We start from the raw sequence: 18,225 nt of genomic DNA, 5'->3' as shown, positions 1-18,225 counted from the left end.
GCGAGCGCCCAAGTACTCTTCCTCAGTGGCGCCCCTTCGCGTGCTGCCACATGCGCTTCTTCCCCATACGCATTCCCTGCGTAATTAGGTGTTGCGCCCCTAAGCACTTCCTCATCCGCCACTGGGCTCATAACCTTCTAATAAAAAGCAAGAAAGGTCTCCAAAGAAGTGTTTTCAAAGATTAAGTTTATAAACAACACTATTTGTGTCATACCTCCTACCACCCTGATTTGCAGTTGCTCGTTGCTCCTGCGAAATGGTATGCTCACACCTTCCGTCTTTTCTGTCACCTGCAACACACCAAAATATACAAATGAAAGACAATTCTGGAGAACGGCAGTTGTTTTCTTGATGGCTTGGGACCTGGCGGTATTTCAATCTGTGAAATACCATTTTCCAACAGTGTTCACCGTCGCGAACTCGTGGACGGCGCAACAAACCCAATTGCGCTGAGGACAGGGGTCTTATAGGCTGTTTGCTCTTACTGTACCTGTTCATCGCCGCAATTCCAGTGACTCCAGCGACTCATTTGCTTTGCAAGTATAAAAAAATCAATTTTATATTGTTGTACTACAAAAGAGAGTTTGACTCTGGAGGAAACTTGAGTAGCCCCGCTGGGCAGTAAAAACTCCAAAAACCTCTTGAAAAGGCCTATACGCTTATTTTAAGATGACTGGCTCGTTAGAGGTGGGTTCGTTAAGGGTATTGATACCCCACAGCTAAAATTGATATCCCCACAACTATTTCTCAAAATGTTTTTTATTTTGAATTTCATAAACCGCTCCTACTTAAATTGTTACTCCCACAACTTTTTTAAAAAAATGCTTTTAAATTCGCAAACTAAAGTTGTTAGTCCCACAACTTCTGTAAAGATATTAATTGCTATAAACACAACGCCGAAAACATGACGTTACATCAAAAACTCGATGAAGGAAAACTGGATCTGAACTAGCCAAAAGTCTCGTTCCTCACTAATGCAATTGCATTAACCCAAGGTAACTTTACACCAAGATGCAGCTGAGCCATTTGCCAGTGGTTACTATTGACTTGCAAGAGTACCTTTCCTTTCGCTACTGTGGTGTATGGATTGAAAGAAGTTTCGGATCCATCTTCAGTCAAAATAAACACTGACCTTGAATAGCAGGTAGCTGCAAGAACAGCACATGCAGGAGAACCAAACCAGCTGGTTACAGGTATCGGTCCATTGCAGCAGGTGAGCAATTGCATGATAACCACATTTCGTATGTTCCTCATAAGTCACTATGTTGTATCGCAGATTTTCTTAAAGCTTATGCGTAGCCATCAATGAATGCAAACTCTTGTGCATCTTTGAAGAGCTCTTCAAATGTGTTATAGGTTTGGTGTACTGGTGCTAAAATGTTGTAAAGGGCAAGTGTCTTTGTCAAGTTTTGATGTAAGCATTGAATGAATGGAAACTGTATAAAGGAGCTGAACAAGCATCCTTCATATAGATAAAGAATACTGTGGACATTGTGGCATCAATCTACAGTCGAAACATAGTATGTACTAGCCAATCAAAGCCGAAATATAATAGTAATAGCCACTGCTAGTTGAAATATAATATATATTAGCCAATCACAGGTGACACATAATGTCTATTGGCGATTCGGCATTTTGGATTGAACTTGCAATTAAAATCATTACAGAAGTTGTGGAAATAACCATTTTAATTGCGAGTTTAAAATTATTATTTTTCTAAAAAAATAGTTGTGAGAGTAACAATTTAAGTCATTTAAATTTAAATAAATATTAATTAAAAATAGCTGTGGGAATATCAATTTTAGTTGTGGGGACCGTTCTTTTACCATAAAGTCAAAGCCTTGGTGTTATTGATTAGCCAAACTATCCAATCATCTGAAGAAATCGTCGGCAAATACAATAAATCTCAAAATGTGTCTTGATTCCTTTGCGATGTAGATTCCTTCTTCAAGAGGTCCTTGCACGCCGATATATTAGTCCCATCTTCACGTGTGCCTGAATTCTAGTGCCTTGTTGGTCACACTTTACTCGGATTTGCTGAAGCTACCCGTTGCTGCCTACCTCTACCAATGCTTGGCTCTTTTTAGTCTCGTCCCGTTATAATTTTAAATCATGGCCACCTTTTCGCCTTAGGCGGCAGATAATTCACGTGAGGCCTCTATAGTTACATACCCCTGCCCTAACATTTTCAACCAACAAGTAGTATTTATTCACAGGAACATTTGCAGAGACTCATGAGCAACCACGGTAACCCCCCCCCGTACTGAACGTGTCTTTTTTTGAATAATACTTTCCGTTACTAGCGCCATGGATGCCGTCGTAACGACACTTTATCAGTATTACATCAACTTTTTCTCAGTGCCTCGCAGTGAAGCAGCCTCTGCATCTCGCCTGTCGCAATATCTAATCTTATGGTGGCGAACCCACTTATTGACTCTACTCTACCATCAGGAAGTTTTTCGGGCGGTGACACAGTTATCGCACAATATCTAGCAACTAAAGAGTCATGGTGGGTCACATATCCACGCATTCTCGTGGTCACGGCTTCCACACTAAGCACGTACAACCCAGAAACATTTTTATGCACAAATCAGTGGAATATTATTGACATCGAAGCCGTGAAGCTATTCCCGACTAAAAATGACTTCGTTCTTAGACTCGAGACATCACGTTTCCGTTCAGCCAGATTGAAGTTTAACTGCCCCGCTAGGGGCCATCTACTATCGCTACTAGCAAAGCTGCGTTGCCAAGCTAAAGGAAAAGCATCGCTCTATCGTTTAGTGTATGCCCCAAGAATCCACTTCCGCTGTATTGAGCAATATGCCAATGGGTCCAACAAACTGCTGTTCTTGCAAGTGACGGTGTCGAGTATTGTCTTCTTGGACGAACGCGGGCGCCATGTTCAGAATCTTCCGTATCTTTATTTACGCATGACCGCATACTCGACTGAGCATTGCGAGGGCATGGTGCTGTCGACAGCTTTTCATGATCGATTCTTTATCTGCACCGATAGACATGATTGTCTAAATGCGATCGTAGCTGCTGCAAATGAGGTGGGGATTGGGCTTTGCACGACCTCAACACACATCACGGCGCAGCAACTTCGGTTTCATAATTTAAAGTTGCTGAATCGTGCATCAGTCATCCGTTTCGATGTCAAGATGGCAAATACGACGGTGGATGAGGGCGACGCAGTGCCTCGGAGCGATTCTAGCGACACCGAAAAGAAGGTATATAAGAAGATACAATTAATTCTTCAGGGCGATTTTATAGTCGAGATGCACTGTTCCATGCGCACTGTAATTGCGCGTCCGTACAGCGCACTTTTAGCGATTGTCCGCCCTGATTGGGATCTGCGAATGCTAGTGTTGGAATTTAAGCAAGAAGAATTGCTTATCCTTGACGTAGACGGCCGCGATCAGCTTGTCATCATGCTACTGCTGGTGTGTCGAGAGGCAGGTCAGCACAATGTTGTCCTCAACTCTTCGAGATTCAATTATTGCCGATTCTACTACCCTCATACTGCTGACAGCGCCACTGATGATAGCAATACTGCCGGCGTGACAATGACAACGTTCTTGCTAAGGCGACTCTCGCATACAGGTCGCGGAGAAGACAGCTACGGCGAAAAAGGTCGAAGCAGCAGTGTGTGGTCTTTTCGCAGGCGACAAGGTGGACTTCGGGCTTCATTAGGAAACAATGACACAGCAAGATCTGATACGAGCCAGCGTGGCGGGTGGTTTCAGCGCCGTATCAATAGTAACAAGCGTGCAACAGAGCCTTCGTTCGACATGCGCCATTCCATCGACTCAGGCCTATTCATGTATGAGGGCGTGAGCATCACTGTTGCTATGGAAGAGCTCAATGCCAATCTCCCACTGGACGAGCTTATGCACAGCGGACCTGGGCAAGCTGACGAAGTAAACAAGTCGATAAGACTTGTCTTTGAGCATTTTATTATGTTAGTAGCCACACATAGACGATATGGAGATACAACCAGATCTGAGATAACCACCACCATACAAGCACTTTTGCGCTTATATCACCATCCAGATGCATGCTTCACAGACGAGATGGTTTGTAAGCTTGCTTGTTATGACATGTTATTTTGAATGCTGACCATTGTGTTTGCGGGTAGATTCCTCAACTTTTTGACACTGTCCATGAGCTCGTATTACAGCAAGAAGTTCTTACTTGCTACTGGTGCCTCAGGTTGCTGCAATGTTTGTTGGGCATTCGGACTATCAATACTGCTCCAGGGTGCAATGGAGCTGGGGACCAGCGTGCTAAACTGATTCAGCACCTTGTCTACCACGAGGCGCTGCTACATACCATTGCCGAACTTATTCCGGCCTCGTTAGATGACTTGAACAATTCATCTGGCGTAGCAAACTTGTCTTTTAACGGAACAGCTTTCTGGGTGGATGATCCAGAAATTGAATTTGACTTGCTATCTAATTCTTCAACACATCCCTCCATCTTATTCACAAAGGAGGCTCAGATCCAGAATACAATTAATGTGGTATTTTACGAGACGCTACTCACATTGCACCAAATAGTGGTGTATCTGCAAAGTGCAGTAATGGAGCAGCGGGCGACGCTTGATTGCCCAAATTACGTTGCGGCGAGCAACCGACATTCGTTGCAAAAGAATAATCTTAATGATACATTGGCTGTCAAGCAGATAGAGGCTGTTGCAGAAAAACTACTGGAAAAACACCGATTTCTGGTGGAATCAATCATCGACGTTCGTCTTGTTCGGATGGCCGAGACATCAGTGGCACTCGTAAAATTCGTATTGTGTCACTTCGCGACCAGAGCCACACATCAACCTCATGTATCGCCTTTGTCGCATTTTATTGAAAGAGATTATAACGATACTCAAAAGGAACGTCTGCGCGCGTTGAATTCTTTTTTGAATAGCTACCAAGCCATAACTGAGAGCAGCTTGGAGCCTCCGTCACTTTTATTCTGTACTGGAAAAACAATTGAAATGCCGGTTTATGCATTTAGCAACAGCACTAGCGATTGCACAAATGCGGCAGCGGACAGGCTGCTTTACCAAAAAAAGTTGAATGATGTTGCATCGAACGGATCAATGAGACTTGAGTATTTAAACTCTATGAAGTCACCGAGTTCAATCCGAGATGATAAAAAGAACACGCCAATAAAACCAGAGCCATATAAAAGTCCGTCGGAAGAGATGCTGCAAAAATTGTTAACGCAAAAGAAAAAGAAAAAGTGTATTTTATCACTTAATGGCGAAAGCACTTGCAGAAGCCACGTCAAGCAGCAAGCAAAGTACGATCTTAATCATGCTTTTGGACCACAAATCTGCAAAAAACAAAACCAACTGTCGGTTCCAGCGCCAGAGAAGCGCTTGAGTGGTCAAATAAGTCCTATAAGTATTGCTTGTAAAGAGACAAGTTTCTTAAGTGAAATGGACACAGAAAACACAATCCGTCCATTGCTGGAAAGTCGTTACTCTTTTCCTGGTACCTGCTCATCGCAAGCCTTTCAGGCGTCTTTCAAAGCGTCAGGAAGTCGAACATCGAACGAATGCGATGCATGCATTGGATGCAATGATGTGTGTACGAACGAGATTTGCTTTTCATGTGCTGAGAAGAAATACCACGTGTGTGTCGCCTTTGCAAACTCTTTAGTTACTTCTAGGGCAACAGGGCATCAAAGTATATCAAATTATCGCATGTCGTCGTCAAATGAACATTCCTGCAACGTTGAGCGAGAGTATTCTTCCTGCGAAATGAAACGGCACCAAAACCAGCGTTCATGTTGGATCCGTATCGGTGACAGTATTGCAGACGTGACAAGTTTGCTTGTCGTGCATCCTGGAGGAGCACATGTGATACTGGAGGCAGCAAAGCATGGCAAAGATTGCGGGCGAATTTTGGAACTGCACCCACCTGCTGCATTGGAAAAAGTAATGCAGTATCGCCTGGGTCGATATTACTGTTGCAGCTCGTCTTGAGACACCACTCTATTGCGATTAGCGAATGTTATGGCTCATGCAGTAGAATTCCTCGTTACATAACTCCACTAAATCCTAAATTTTAAGCATATTTTGCTGAAGCAACACCTTCACCTTTCCATCGTGATAGCATTAATGCTATTCTCTCTTATTAAGCTTTTGTAGAAAACGCAGTGTTGTCTTCGCCATGATAGAAGTTAACTGGGAGACAATTCCTTCAAGAATCTCCACATGACCAGTACATTGTTGTGGAAATTTTGAAATTAGCGTGAATATAACTGTTGCAAATTTGAGCGAGCCTTTAATGTCCCCAAGATCCGGGCGCTCCAGAACGGTTTCAACCGCTTCAATAAACAGTTCTATTGTCGATGATGATAACGCTGGTTTCATGCTGAATATGTTTTGGAATACCAATAATGCCGAATCATTGGAAAGCAAAAGCGAGCTCGAAGAATTGGCACTACCGCTGGCTGTAGTTGCTTTTAAAGATCTTCGAAGATATTCGTCCAGCTGGTGAATTGGTATTGAGTATGGAATCTGTAAAATTCGAATAATTGCTTCCGCTTGCGGAGGCCCAATGTCATACTTGGAATTATTAAAATTTCCACCCACCAAAAGGGGAAGTAAAAGTGAGTCAACAAGAGCTTCACTATAATTAGGACTATAGCGAAGCGCGGTCTGGAGAAGTACACGAGAGATGACTGATTTGGCCGAGCAGATCTTCGGTAAGATGCTAGTTTCGAGAAAGATTGCTGCGTACCGCGAACTCCAATTAGAATCAACTAATGCACTGCCAACAAGACGATAGCAATTGCTTGCGTTAGTATACATTATTATCATTTTTAGAAGATATCTACCTTGTGATCTGAAATAGAGCTTCGTCCATGGTCAAGTCCATACGAAGTTTCTTGCACAAAAGCTGAAAAGTCACCTCGTTAGCTACATTGGCAGTCTGAACGTCATTAACGACTTCAGCTATCAAATCGAAAGCACGTGAAGCTACATCATCAATCACAATTGCTGTTTCATTTTTCAGCTGAGCGAGCTGCTTAGCCAGTCCGGACGCGCGATCTTCCACCTATCGCAAAAGACGACGTGTGAAAGCAAGCAATACATATCCGATTGTAGAAATATGTTTCAGACCTCTTTTGATAGCAAAGGTTGTTGGTGTATCATCATTCCTGTTTGTGTCGAAATTGGCAATTTATCCCTCGAATTCTGTTGCATTGGTTTCAATGTGGCCGAAGTATCTAGAGTTTCGGCTTTAAAGCGCTTTTTTACTCGAAAATATGCCGTTATTGGAGTCATAGAGCAAATTTCTGACGATAATGCCTTTGGCATATTTTCTGCCTCAAATTCATGTAAGGAGAAGTCGACTTGATTCAATGTCAGCCGCCGCATCCGACGTCGGAACGCAGAATTTTTGGGCAAATTTTTTTTTTTTTTTCTACTTTCCTCAACTCCAAGCACCATTTCTGCTAACGTCAAACATACAGCATCAGTTTCGTATCGTCGTGGCATTGCTGTCACTTGAAGGAAGGCTTTTGCCAGGCTCATAGCCGCTTCAGTGCTTGGAGATGCCCCGCTCGCCAACGCACTCCATATATCGCGCTGCACTCGCAAACTATGCTGCTCAAGGCAGATGCCAAGTTTGGAGTATTCTCTATCATCGTCTGTAATTTCGCCGTCTTCCACTTCAACGAAGATACTTAGCTCGTGTAAAATGTCGGGGGCAACTTGGCGATTATCTGCGAATAGTAGCATGGCGCTTATAGCACTGGTAATGAAAAGAAGATGGTCATTACGAACCTTGCAGATATTCGCGCACCCCGAAGGCGCCTTTAGACTGAGCCGCAAAGGCTAAACGCTGCATGCTGGACAAAAATTAGGGCAATCGATGAAACTTGCAATTTCATACGCTCAATTTGTATGGACTAAAAATCAGATTCATTTCGTTAAATTTGTTGCTGATAAGCTTTTAACCTAGTCGGCCTTTCAGGCACGATCGGCCAAAGCTTTAAATTTATGTGACGAGCGCGGACATGTGCGCACTCGCAAGTATATGCATTTGACAAACTTATTAATCTTTGGCATCTGATACGTTAGAAAAACACCTAGCAACTAGTCAATATTAAGCTCGCCGTCTTAAATGCCAACCGAGACCTAAAAGTCCGATGACTTTCGTGTAAAATTAGAACGTTGGACGTCGGAAATGTTTAACTGTGCGCAATTTGCAGCTCTTGCATATCGGTGACGATTTTTACAAATCACAGCTAGTTTTAATCGACAATTATTTACCGAAAATTGTTTAAACGAAATTCGTTTGAAAGAAGCGCAGTCACATCGATTCAAGTCTCATGAACAATTTAAAATAGGCGGCGTTTTCAGCCATAAGATCGTGTGCGCAATAATCGTCCGAGTTTTTTTTTTTTACTTGGAAATTGCGCATGCACACGACGACGCGATGCGAAATGATGATCGTCAGGTTGGTTCTAGCTGCAGTCGAACCAAATTTTGTGCTTAAATATTCGGAAAACAAGTGAATTAGCGTGCTTAACAATTACAAATGAAGACTAAATTATTTCAAACATTACATCATCTTTTCTTCCAAAAATCAGATTTTTACTCCTAAAAAAATAGCATTTATCCCACAAAAGATGGCGGAGAAGAGCAAGAAGGATTTGGCATGGCTACCGCTAGGAGCAGTGGCACTAGCTGACGGCGAGTACGATGTAATAGTGCTCGGAACTGGTCTTAAGGAGTGCATCTTGAGCGGATTGCTTGCGGTAAACGGTAAGAAAGTGCTGGTGGTAGATCGCAACCCGTATTATGGTGGCGAGTGTGCTTCTCCTAACCTTACAAACCTTTACAAGAAGTTTAAGCCTGAACAGGATCCACGTACTGACTTGGGCGCAGATCGGGATTACAACGTGGACCTGGTGCCCAAGTTTATCATGGCCTGCGGCAAACTTGTCAAAATGCTTCTGCACACTAAAGTGACCCGCTACCTCGAGTTTAAGAATGTAGATGGTAGCTACGTCGTGAAAGGCGGACGTACACACAAGGTTCCTGCTACGGGTGAAGAAGCGCTGCGGTCATCGCTCATGGGTATGTTTGAGAAGCGCAAGTTTCGCAAGCTCATCATGTATATTTATAACTATGAGGAGGGCGATCCCAAAACTTATGAGGGTATAGACCTTTTTAAGCAGCCCATGAGTGATCTTTTTGAGAAATTCGGCGTGGATGCCAACACTCAGAGCTTTATGGGCCACGCGATGGCGCTCATGCGTGACGAATCGTACCACCAACGTCCCGCCATTGAGACTGTCCGTGCTATAAAACTGTATGCTTACTCGTTGGAGCGCTATGGCAAATCTCCATACATTTACCCGCTGTACGGCCTGGGCGGTTTGCCCGAGAGTTTTTCGCGTCTCTGTGCAATCAACGGTGGCACATTCATGCTTAATCGTGCAGTCGATGAGATCTTGACTGATAAGGACGGGAGGGCATGGGGTATTAAGTGCGACAACGAAGTGGCTAAGGCTAAGCTGGTGATTGGTGACCCGTCGTACTTTCCAAAGGAAAAGATGCGCAAGATTGGCGTCGCTGTTCGCTCTATCTTTGTTCTAAATCACCCGATTCCTAGCACGAACGATGCTGAGTCGCTGCAGATCATCATTCCCGCAGCCCAAGCCAATCGCAAGAATGACATCTACGTCGCCGTGGTGTCGTCTGCCCACTGCGTTGCGCCGCAGGGCATCTACATTGCCATTGTAAGCACGCTCGTTGAGACATCGATGCCTCTGCAGGAGTTGGAGTCTGGTGTGAAGCTGTTAGGTCCGTTTCTGGAGCGCTTTGACGCCATAACGGACATGTTTGAACCTGTAGGGAACGGCAAGAAGGACAATTGCTTCATTAGTTCTTCGTACGACCCGACGAGCCACTTCGAGACTACGTCGGAGGACGTGCTGGATTTGTATAAGCGCATTACAGGCGAAGAGCTCGACATGAACATCAATGCCGACTCAACTGACGTGGACCAGTAAAAAAGGATCGAGACACCACGCTAAGCATAATGAGTGATTGCATAGGGACTGAATGAAGTATTGCAGTGCAGACTTTAAAAAACAACAATTAACCGACCAGCAAATCAATAAAAATTGCTTTTATTTTGTGGTAATACAATTGCGTGATATAATGCATTTATTTTTTGGCCGCCGCCATGGCCTCAGACATTAATACTACGGCCACAGACCAAACTGAACGGCCACAGACATGACCACAATTTTGCCATCTCCACTACTTAATACTGTGCTTGGTTAGATCAATCGCGTAGTTGTTTTGTCTGTGGCCGTAGCAGTTTTGTCTGTGGCTGTAGTAGTTTTGTCTGTGCCCGTAGTAGTTTTGTCTGTGCCACATTTTTTATACATTGTAAAGCGTTCAACCATTTAAGGGATACTTTCAACGGAATTTACGTGCCAGAAAGCATACTAGGCTACTACGCAGACATTATGATACCCAATGTAAATGTCATTGACTGGCAGCACCGCTCTTTGAGCTCAAGCCAACATTCTAGCCCAGTTATGGCTAGCGCTTCAGGCTTGGGATCAGTGACGCGGCTCGACGAACGATATGTGAAACCGTTAGATGATTTAGCTCTGGATAATCAGACGGAGAGTAGTGGCCATAGCATCGAAATAAGCGCTGTGCCTAAAGAGCCTAGGCCTTTCGCCATGAGTTTTTTGCGGCCGCATCAAGAGCGGTTACATCGTTCGATGTTCGAGAGCTTTAATCGAATGAGCGATACACCCGTAAAAGAGAACATTAATTCACTCGTGCCAGCGTCCGTTCAATTTCTGATGAGTCGATCTCTCGAGGAGGAGAAAGATCTTAGTGCGAAATCGGATAAAGAGAAGGCGTACTTGTACAAGAAGGTGGTAGTTAATGGTGTAAAATAATTAAAAGTAACTGACGAGCTACATTACTTTAGAGATACACGGATACGTACGAGCATGCAGTCGCACTTTTAAAGCATGCAGCAATGCTGGAGCGAGAACTGAACGAGTACCGAGATACCGAGATGATCAATAGCTTTGATGATACGCAGGTGCGTAATGTGATCACTCGCAATATAATTTTAATTATAAGTTGTAGTTGCAGAATTTGAGTGAGTTTGAAGATTATAAGCAGGAGGACAGGATTCAGGCGCTGTGTCGTGAAATTACAGGACTAGTGTTGCAAGTAAATGAGCGCGATGCAGTCATAAAAAGTCTGCTCGAAGATCGAAGTCGATCCGCAAGGGAGTTAAACGAGCTCAACTTATCGCGAGGCTTGAATTCTGGCAAAACCAACGAAGGAATAAAAGACACATCTTGTGCGTTGGAGCTAGATTTGAAGGTTGCACGACGTGAACAGCAAGAAGCCCTTGAGCGTGAATCAAAAGGAATTGCACACCTTAGACATGTTCAAGAACTTTACGAGAAGTGTGAGGCTGCGCGTTCAACACTGTCTGACGGACTCGATAGGGCAGAGGATCAAATATCTGCGCTGCACGCTCAATGGATGAAAGAAAAGAAAGAGTTATTGTCTTTACTGAAGAAAAATGATCAGAAAATGGCGAAAGCGCTATCTGAATGCGAGCGATTGCAAATAGAGAACGATGACCTAGCAAATTCTCTTCAAAAGATTTTGATGAATGAAAAGAAAAAAAAATTAGCAATAGAAAGCCAACGGCAGGCTCTCAGCAACTTGAACGCTGAACATACGCATTTAGAAGCAAATTTGGATGCGTTGCGACCACAATCAAGCGTGCTGGATAACACAAAGGCAAGGATATTAACTCTCGAAAGAGAGTTGGCTGGAGCAACAGAGATGATACGGCGCTATTTGCTGCAGGTGGATGATCTTAAAAAGAAGCTTGAGAGAAAAAAAGAAAAATATCAAACGGCAAAAGGTCGATTTCAAAAAAGCACTGCCCATTTGGAAAAACGAGTTTTTAACGCCGAAGCTGTTCGACGCAGCCTACATAATAAGGTGCGTGTATCACAAAATAAATTTATTGGAGATGCCGCAAACAGTCACTTATGCAGACTTCAGGTGATGGAATTAAAAGGCAATATCCGCGTTTTCTGCCGCGTGCGACCTATTCTAGAGCATGAACTTACAAGCTCTAGGGGGGAGAAGGTATATTGCTGCTTTGTATTCTTTCACATTTTGTGAAGCTTACTTAAGTATGCAGGTCTTTTCGTTTCCCGATTACCGCAGTGAACGGCGGCAGATTGAACTCAGCGCCAATCCAACGTCCCACGTAGGATATGGTCAGCATAGCTCGAGTAATGTGATCAAAAAGTACAGTTTCGACTTTGATCTGGTGTTCAATAGCAGCTGCTCGCAAGATGATGTCTTTCTAGAAGTGTCTGCGCTGATCCAGTCTGGATTAGATGGATACAACGTTTGCATATTTGCCTACGGACAAACTGGGTAAGCATCGTCTAATAAACTAATCGGAAGCGCTGAGTGTCGTATTGACATCTAATAATTTCTTGTAGATCGGGTAAAACATATACGATGCAAGGGAGTAATAATGTTGCCAACTGCAAGCTGCGAGACTTATGGCCAGACTTGGGTATCGTTGGACGAGCGTTTGCTCAAATTTTTAAAGGTATAGAAGAATTACGTACAGGCGGATGGGATTTTACTGCCAGCCTTGAGCTAATTGAGATTTATAACGAGACATTCCGTGACTTACTTGCGCCAATTGAGGTAAAAAAGTTGCCGGCATGGCCAAACAACTTTGACTTACAATCTTTATCTTGTAAATTTTAAGTCACACGAAAAAATTGAACTTCGTCAAGATAGCGAAGGAAAGACTGTCGTAGTGAATTCATTTAGCCAAAAGATCGGGAGCGACCAAGAAGCATGGGACTTGCTTCGAGGAGCAATATCAAAAAGGTCTACCAATTCGACGCAATTAAACGACAAATCTTCGCGCAGCCACTGCGTCATCACCCTGAGGTAAGAGTCACTCAAATAGCCTTTGATAAGTGGTGCTTATGTATCATTTTGTTCTATACAATCCAGACTGAAAGGAAAGAACTCGCTTACTAACGAGATGCGAACCGGGGTTATCAATCTTGTCGACTTGGCGGTACGTGGTACTGTTAATTTCGTGTTAAGTATTAATTTCGTTTTTGCTAAACACTTGAATTGTAGGGGTCTGAACATGTGTCGAAGTCGGGTAGTGACAGCAGCAAGAAACTTTTGAAAGAAGCGACGTCAATAAATAAGAGTCTTTCGGCGTTGGGAAATGTGATGTGTTCCCTTGCGAAAAAGGTTTGTGCTGCCACGATTGTCCTTGAATCGCACTATAAAGTCTAATTGGTATTTATTTAATCGTAAAGTCGACGCATGTCCCTTTCCGCGACACAAAGTTGACCCATTTTTTGAGCTCCTCTCTTAGTGGAGATAGCAAAACTCTTATGATCTGCAATCTCTCACCACTAGGCGAGCACCGCTGCGAAACACTCAATTCTCTTCGGTTTGCCAAGATGGTTAACTCTTGCGAAATAGCGTTTCCGTCGAGGGTATCCAGAAGATTGTAAGTATTTGTTGCGTTAAAAGCGGCCTCACCCATCAAACTTAGTACCTTATTACAAGTATCGTCACGGAAGCGGTAATTTAGCTTCATGTGCGCGGGAAGAAATTTTTCGACTGTTTTGTATTTAATCAAATCAAATTTGAAACCTTTTATCTAATCAGTGGATGTCACCTCTGTCGATGTGCACCGCGTAATATTCTGAATACTTCGGATTACGGATGACCGTAGCCACGATCCCTTCCAATGTGATACACCTATGTGCATCACCATCCCGTTAAGTACCCAAAGTATACTTAATAATTTGTGTAACATAGCGCCTTTAGCCCGTTACAGCACCCCCTCTCCAAAAGCGAGCTTTTCATTTTGTAAAATCGTCAACGGGAGGAACGAAGTACAGCGAGCGGCTTTACGCGCCGCTTTCAGTCCTCTCACTTAATCTTAGCGACCACTGTGTGACGTCCTTTGTCATAACACGGCACCTGACATGCCAGCAACAAGTTGCTACCATTACACTATTTAACATGAAAGTACGCATATATTGCGAAGTCTTTTCGCAAGACTTTCCAAGCTTCAGTAGTTCGAAAGGTCTGCAAAAAGACTTCGCAATATATCGGTACTTAACGTTAAATTGAAAGATGCTTTCTCAACAAAGAAATTATGAACGAAAGCCGACAGAAACTGAAACATAAGGAAATTGTGGCTCATGGAGGGTACAAAAGCGAGCACTAAGATTCGCCTATTTGAAGTAGAAGTAAAGCAAAATGAATTCATCCTTAGCTTGACCTCCAAAGACTAACTAACATGCATGGCCGGTGTCCGTTAAATAATTATTCTTTCCTATAAGAGGACTTATAAATAGCATTTCCTATAAGAGAAAATAAATAAAGAAGTTCAAAATTATTATCTTGCATATTTTTACTTAATAGTTATAATATTACCAAATTTAATCATATTGACGCAATAAGACATCACTTCTACTGATTGGTTGATTTGAGTTTGAATCAACCCCGCCAATCGTCACAAGGCACGATTGTGCGGTGCAGAAGTAGGCGCCATACATTGTTAGTTATTAGTATAATAAATCAGTAGTGCACCGAAGATCGTTACGTAGGAACTTAATATATTAATACAGTTTTACTTTTCTCGATTCTAAAGCCTTAGAATTTACTTTTAGTAGCTAAGACTTATTAGCTACTTAAAACCTTCCTCTGCACGTTGTGTACGTCAAGTAGTCAAGGCGCCCCACCTTCACTGTAATCAGTGTAGGTTGACTAGTTCTGTGGTCAATACTAGCAAAGGGTGCCCCATTACACCTGGTAGCACTTAGTAGTCCGTTTAAAGGCCTACGCACGTTCCATCCAACATGGATGTGATGGATGGAGAAGGATGGAGCTTTCCAGCCCCTCAAGAAGGCTATCACGCAACTTCACTCATTTGAGTGACTTTGAATGGAGAGCGATCGAACGCATGAGTTCGGTCGTACGCGGACCAGCCGTTGGCGCCATGCTGTTCACTCTGAACACAGATGAACAACATGCCGCCATAACCGAGTTCATACAACATGAACTCGACGAAGCCCAGGAAAAAGTAGCCTTACTTCACCAGCAAGGCTCTCAACACGCGGAGGTGTTGAGGGAACAGTGTGCTTAACAATTGGATCTGTTGAGACAGCAGCATGTAAATGCTGCTTATGGGCCGACGCTTCCGCGTCGACCCGAAAGATTAAATATAGAAATCTTTGAGTTTAAAAGCAATAGAAGGCAACTCCTTTTTAATATGGTTCGTCCAATTAGACGACGCCATTGAAGCTGGCCACATCAAAGATGATGCATCAAAAGTAAAATTTGGCATGTCCAACTTAGCCGAACGTGCCAAATCTTGGGCCTTGGAGCGGCCCAAAATCGTGCCGGCGCGAAAGGGCATCAGCGGCGCTTAAGCTTCACGACCCATTAATTTTTGGGTCGTATGACGTCTTGAAGGCCCGGCTCAGACAAACATTTGAGCCGCCACGTGCCGAAATCAGGGCTCGATCCGAGCTCCTGGATTTGAACCAGGGCAAGCGTGATCTGCACGCTTATGCCCAACATGCACGATATCTGGTCAGTGGTATCGTTACTCATCCAATCATGAACAAACCGAGGTGACTGTGTTTATTAAAGGTCTTGCAGACGGCCCTGTTAAGACCTGCCTGTTCCGGCTAGAATTAGAGTTGCTCGACCAAGCGATTTCTATAGTGATACAGAAGGACTTCAGTCTTAAACATGCCTTTGTCCACTGTAGTGCTTATTGTCCACCGAGACGACAAGAAAACGGTTGTCCAGAAGCCATGGTATTTAGAGAGAGAAACCTCGCTCTTCAAGTCACAAAAGATTACAAAAATGCAATCGTTGTCAAAAGACGGCTATTACGCCTATAAGTGTAGTGCCCCACGGCTAGTACCTAAAAACACTGAGCGACAAGACCGACCTATCGTAAGGAACAGCGGAGGACGCGGATACGACGCTGTTACGAAATCGCAATGGCGAGGCGAATCGTGAAAAAACGGTAGGGGCCAGTAAATACGGAGCGCCCTGCTATCACGCTACGTCAAAAGAATTTGCAGGCCTTTTGACGAAAGTTGCTCCTCACAAACAAACATTGTGTGTAACTGGCCGAGGGGATGAGGTTAACATCATCACCTTAGCATTAAAGTGGCAAATGAATTCCAAATAAAGTCCCTAGTCGATTGAGGGGCGTCAAAAATTTTTATTCGACGCCAATCGCTAGAAGATCGCAAACTCAAATTTGTTGAGCGCGATATCCCTCTAACACCTAGCAACAGGCGCATCTGTAACGGTTAAAAAACGTGAAGTTGGTATCCAATACACGTTAAAAAGCTAACAGCACGATGATGATATCATCGTATTAGATTTGGATGACAAATTTGATGTCATCCTTGGATTACCATGGCTCAGAAGTTACGAGCCATGCATAAATTGGCAGCATCAAGCCGTGACGATGCCTGTCTCTTGTTCATCAGATGGCCAATTGATGAACGTCTTGGAGCGTCCACAAGCGTGTGGATGTTCTACGAGTGAGTGCGATAGCCTCACTTGTGGGTCGGTCGTTAGCATGACTGCACAAGACCTTTGTGTGAATACTCAACACTTTGTGGAGTTAAATCCCGACGGCTGTGCAAAAAAACAGGCAGCGTCAAAGGTCCACCATTGTGACATGATCATAGTTACCGACGGCTGTGCCCCAAGCACAGGTAGCATCGAAGTTCGACCTCTCGAATAAGTTGAGTGGTACGAAACAAGGATGCTTGCTTGAATAGCAACATCCAAGAAAATATTAAACGACCGTCTATAAGAGACATTGCGAGTCCTAGATCGACTGGAGAGTCGACCGTAGAGGATCTTGTTGTGGCTGCAGAACCACAGCTAGAGGCAGTTGGGAAGGATACTCCGACCTGATAACAGGATCGAAATACTGTGTCATGAAGCAGTAGTCATTGCCCCGCGAACAAGTATTAGCGCTTGACAAATTCTTTGCCGATCCCTTGTCAGCGGGTCATGTGAGGGAGTCAACCTCCCAGAAAGCTCTCCGACCTTCTCTGTGCGTAAAGTAACAGGAGGGTGGCGGGTTGTGCATTCGTTCAATAAATTAAACGCTGCAATGGTACCGGCTCAAACGCCGATACCACGAAAAGACGTAATCATTAATAGTATGTCAAAGAGTACTGTCTACGCATGAATAGATCTGATGGATGAATTCTATCAGATCCTTATGCGTGAACAAGATATTATGTTCACAGTAGTAAGCACTTCAAGCGGCATGCTATGGGGGTGGCTAGTTATGCCACAGGGGCTTCGTAATGCCCCTGCAACATTCAACAGATGTGTAACCAATCTGTTGAGATCAGTGCGGAATTTTGGACCGAATTTTTTTGAAGACGTCTTCGTTCATAGCAGAGCCATAAACGCATAGTCGGATGTTGAAGTACATCCTAGCCACGTCCGAAAGGTTCTTACACTTATGCGTAAGCACAAGATCTGAAAAAGTGTATATTCGCTGGAAGCGAAATGCCACTTCTTGGGTGCATCGTGGGTAAACACGGTGTACGATCAGATCCAGAAAATATCAAGGCGATCACCGATTGGCCTGGGCTAGTCGATAAAAATGGACGTAGAAAGTTTCTTGGTTAAACGGCGTACCTGCACAAGTACTCACGCAATTATGCAGAAATGGCAGTAATTCATTCTTTTTTATTGAAGAAAATTTTAAAGTGGTCCTGGAACGCTGATTGTTAGTGTTCCTTCGAGAATATCAAGCAAAGCTTGATTAAATCGCCTATCCTGGCGATTGCTGACCAAAACCGACCTTTTCATGTGGTCTGTGGCGCCAGCGAATTTGCGATCGGCTGTGCGTTAATGCAATATGAGACAGACGGTGCAGAGCTAGTCGTCTGTTATCAATCGCGTCAGCTTCAACCAGCTAAACGCAACAGTGCATGACAAGGAACTCCTTGCCATGTATATGCACTGGCTAAGTTTAGGGCCTTTCTCTTGGTAGATAGACTGTTCTTGTCGTCATCCCCACTCATAATGATAGGCGTTTACGCATCATGTATGAGGGCCACGATGCGCTAATAATTGGT

The 18,225-nt window shown here is 43.8% G+C and overlaps 4 protein-coding genes across 4 annotated transcripts; 3 read left to right on the top strand and 1 right to left on the bottom strand.

Annotated features, from left to right (window-relative positions):
• Positions 1-2,411: 2,411 nt before the first annotated feature.
• Positions 2,412-5,989, top strand: CCR75_003665 (uncharacterized protein; the record flags this gene model as incomplete). Its single annotated transcript, XM_067961759.1, has 2 exons — positions 2,412-4,076; positions 4,139-5,989. 2 exons carry the CDS (start codon positions 2,412-2,414, stop codon positions 5,987-5,989), a joined length of 3,516 nt encoding a protein of 1,171 aa, XP_067821611.1.
• On the bottom strand, positions 4,068-7,862 carry CCR75_003666 (uncharacterized protein; the record flags this gene model as incomplete). The annotated part of the gene is made up of 4 exons (XM_067961760.1): positions 4,068-6,779; positions 6,847-7,067; positions 7,133-7,737; positions 7,799-7,862. 4 exons carry the CDS (start codon positions 7,860-7,862, stop codon positions 6,128-6,130), a joined length of 1,542 nt encoding a protein of 513 aa, XP_067821608.1. The 3' UTR covers positions 4,068-6,127.
• A 784-nt stretch (positions 7,863-8,646) lies between these two features.
• Positions 8,647-10,035, top strand: CCR75_003667 (uncharacterized protein; the record flags this gene model as incomplete). The annotated part of the gene is made up of 1 exon (XM_067961761.1): positions 8,647-10,035. The coding sequence occupies one exon, from the start codon at positions 8,647-8,649 to the stop codon at positions 10,033-10,035; it is 1,389 nt and encodes a 462-aa protein (XP_067821609.1).
• A 465-nt stretch (positions 10,036-10,500) lies between these two features.
• CCR75_003668 (uncharacterized protein) lies at positions 10,501-13,743 on the top strand (the record flags this gene model as incomplete). The annotated part of the gene is made up of 9 exons (XM_067961762.1): positions 10,501-10,926; positions 10,980-11,096; positions 11,150-12,022; positions 12,086-12,172; positions 12,228-12,469; positions 12,538-12,751; positions 12,816-13,003; positions 13,070-13,136; positions 13,202-13,743. The coding sequence occupies 9 exons, from the start codon at positions 10,501-10,503 to the stop codon at positions 13,364-13,366; spliced, it is 2,379 nt and encodes a 792-aa protein (XP_067821614.1). The 3' UTR covers positions 13,367-13,743.
• Positions 13,744-18,225: the final 4,482 nt, after the last annotated feature.

This window comes from Bremia lactucae, linkage group LG2 (assembly GCF_004359215.1).
Source record: "Bremia lactucae strain SF5 linkage group LG2, whole genome shotgun sequence".
Taxonomy (NCBI): Eukaryota; Oomycota; class Peronosporomycetes; order Peronosporales; family Peronosporaceae; genus Bremia; species Bremia lactucae.
Note: the sequence above shows the minus strand (reverse complement) of the source record. Positions and strands in the feature narration are given on the sequence as shown.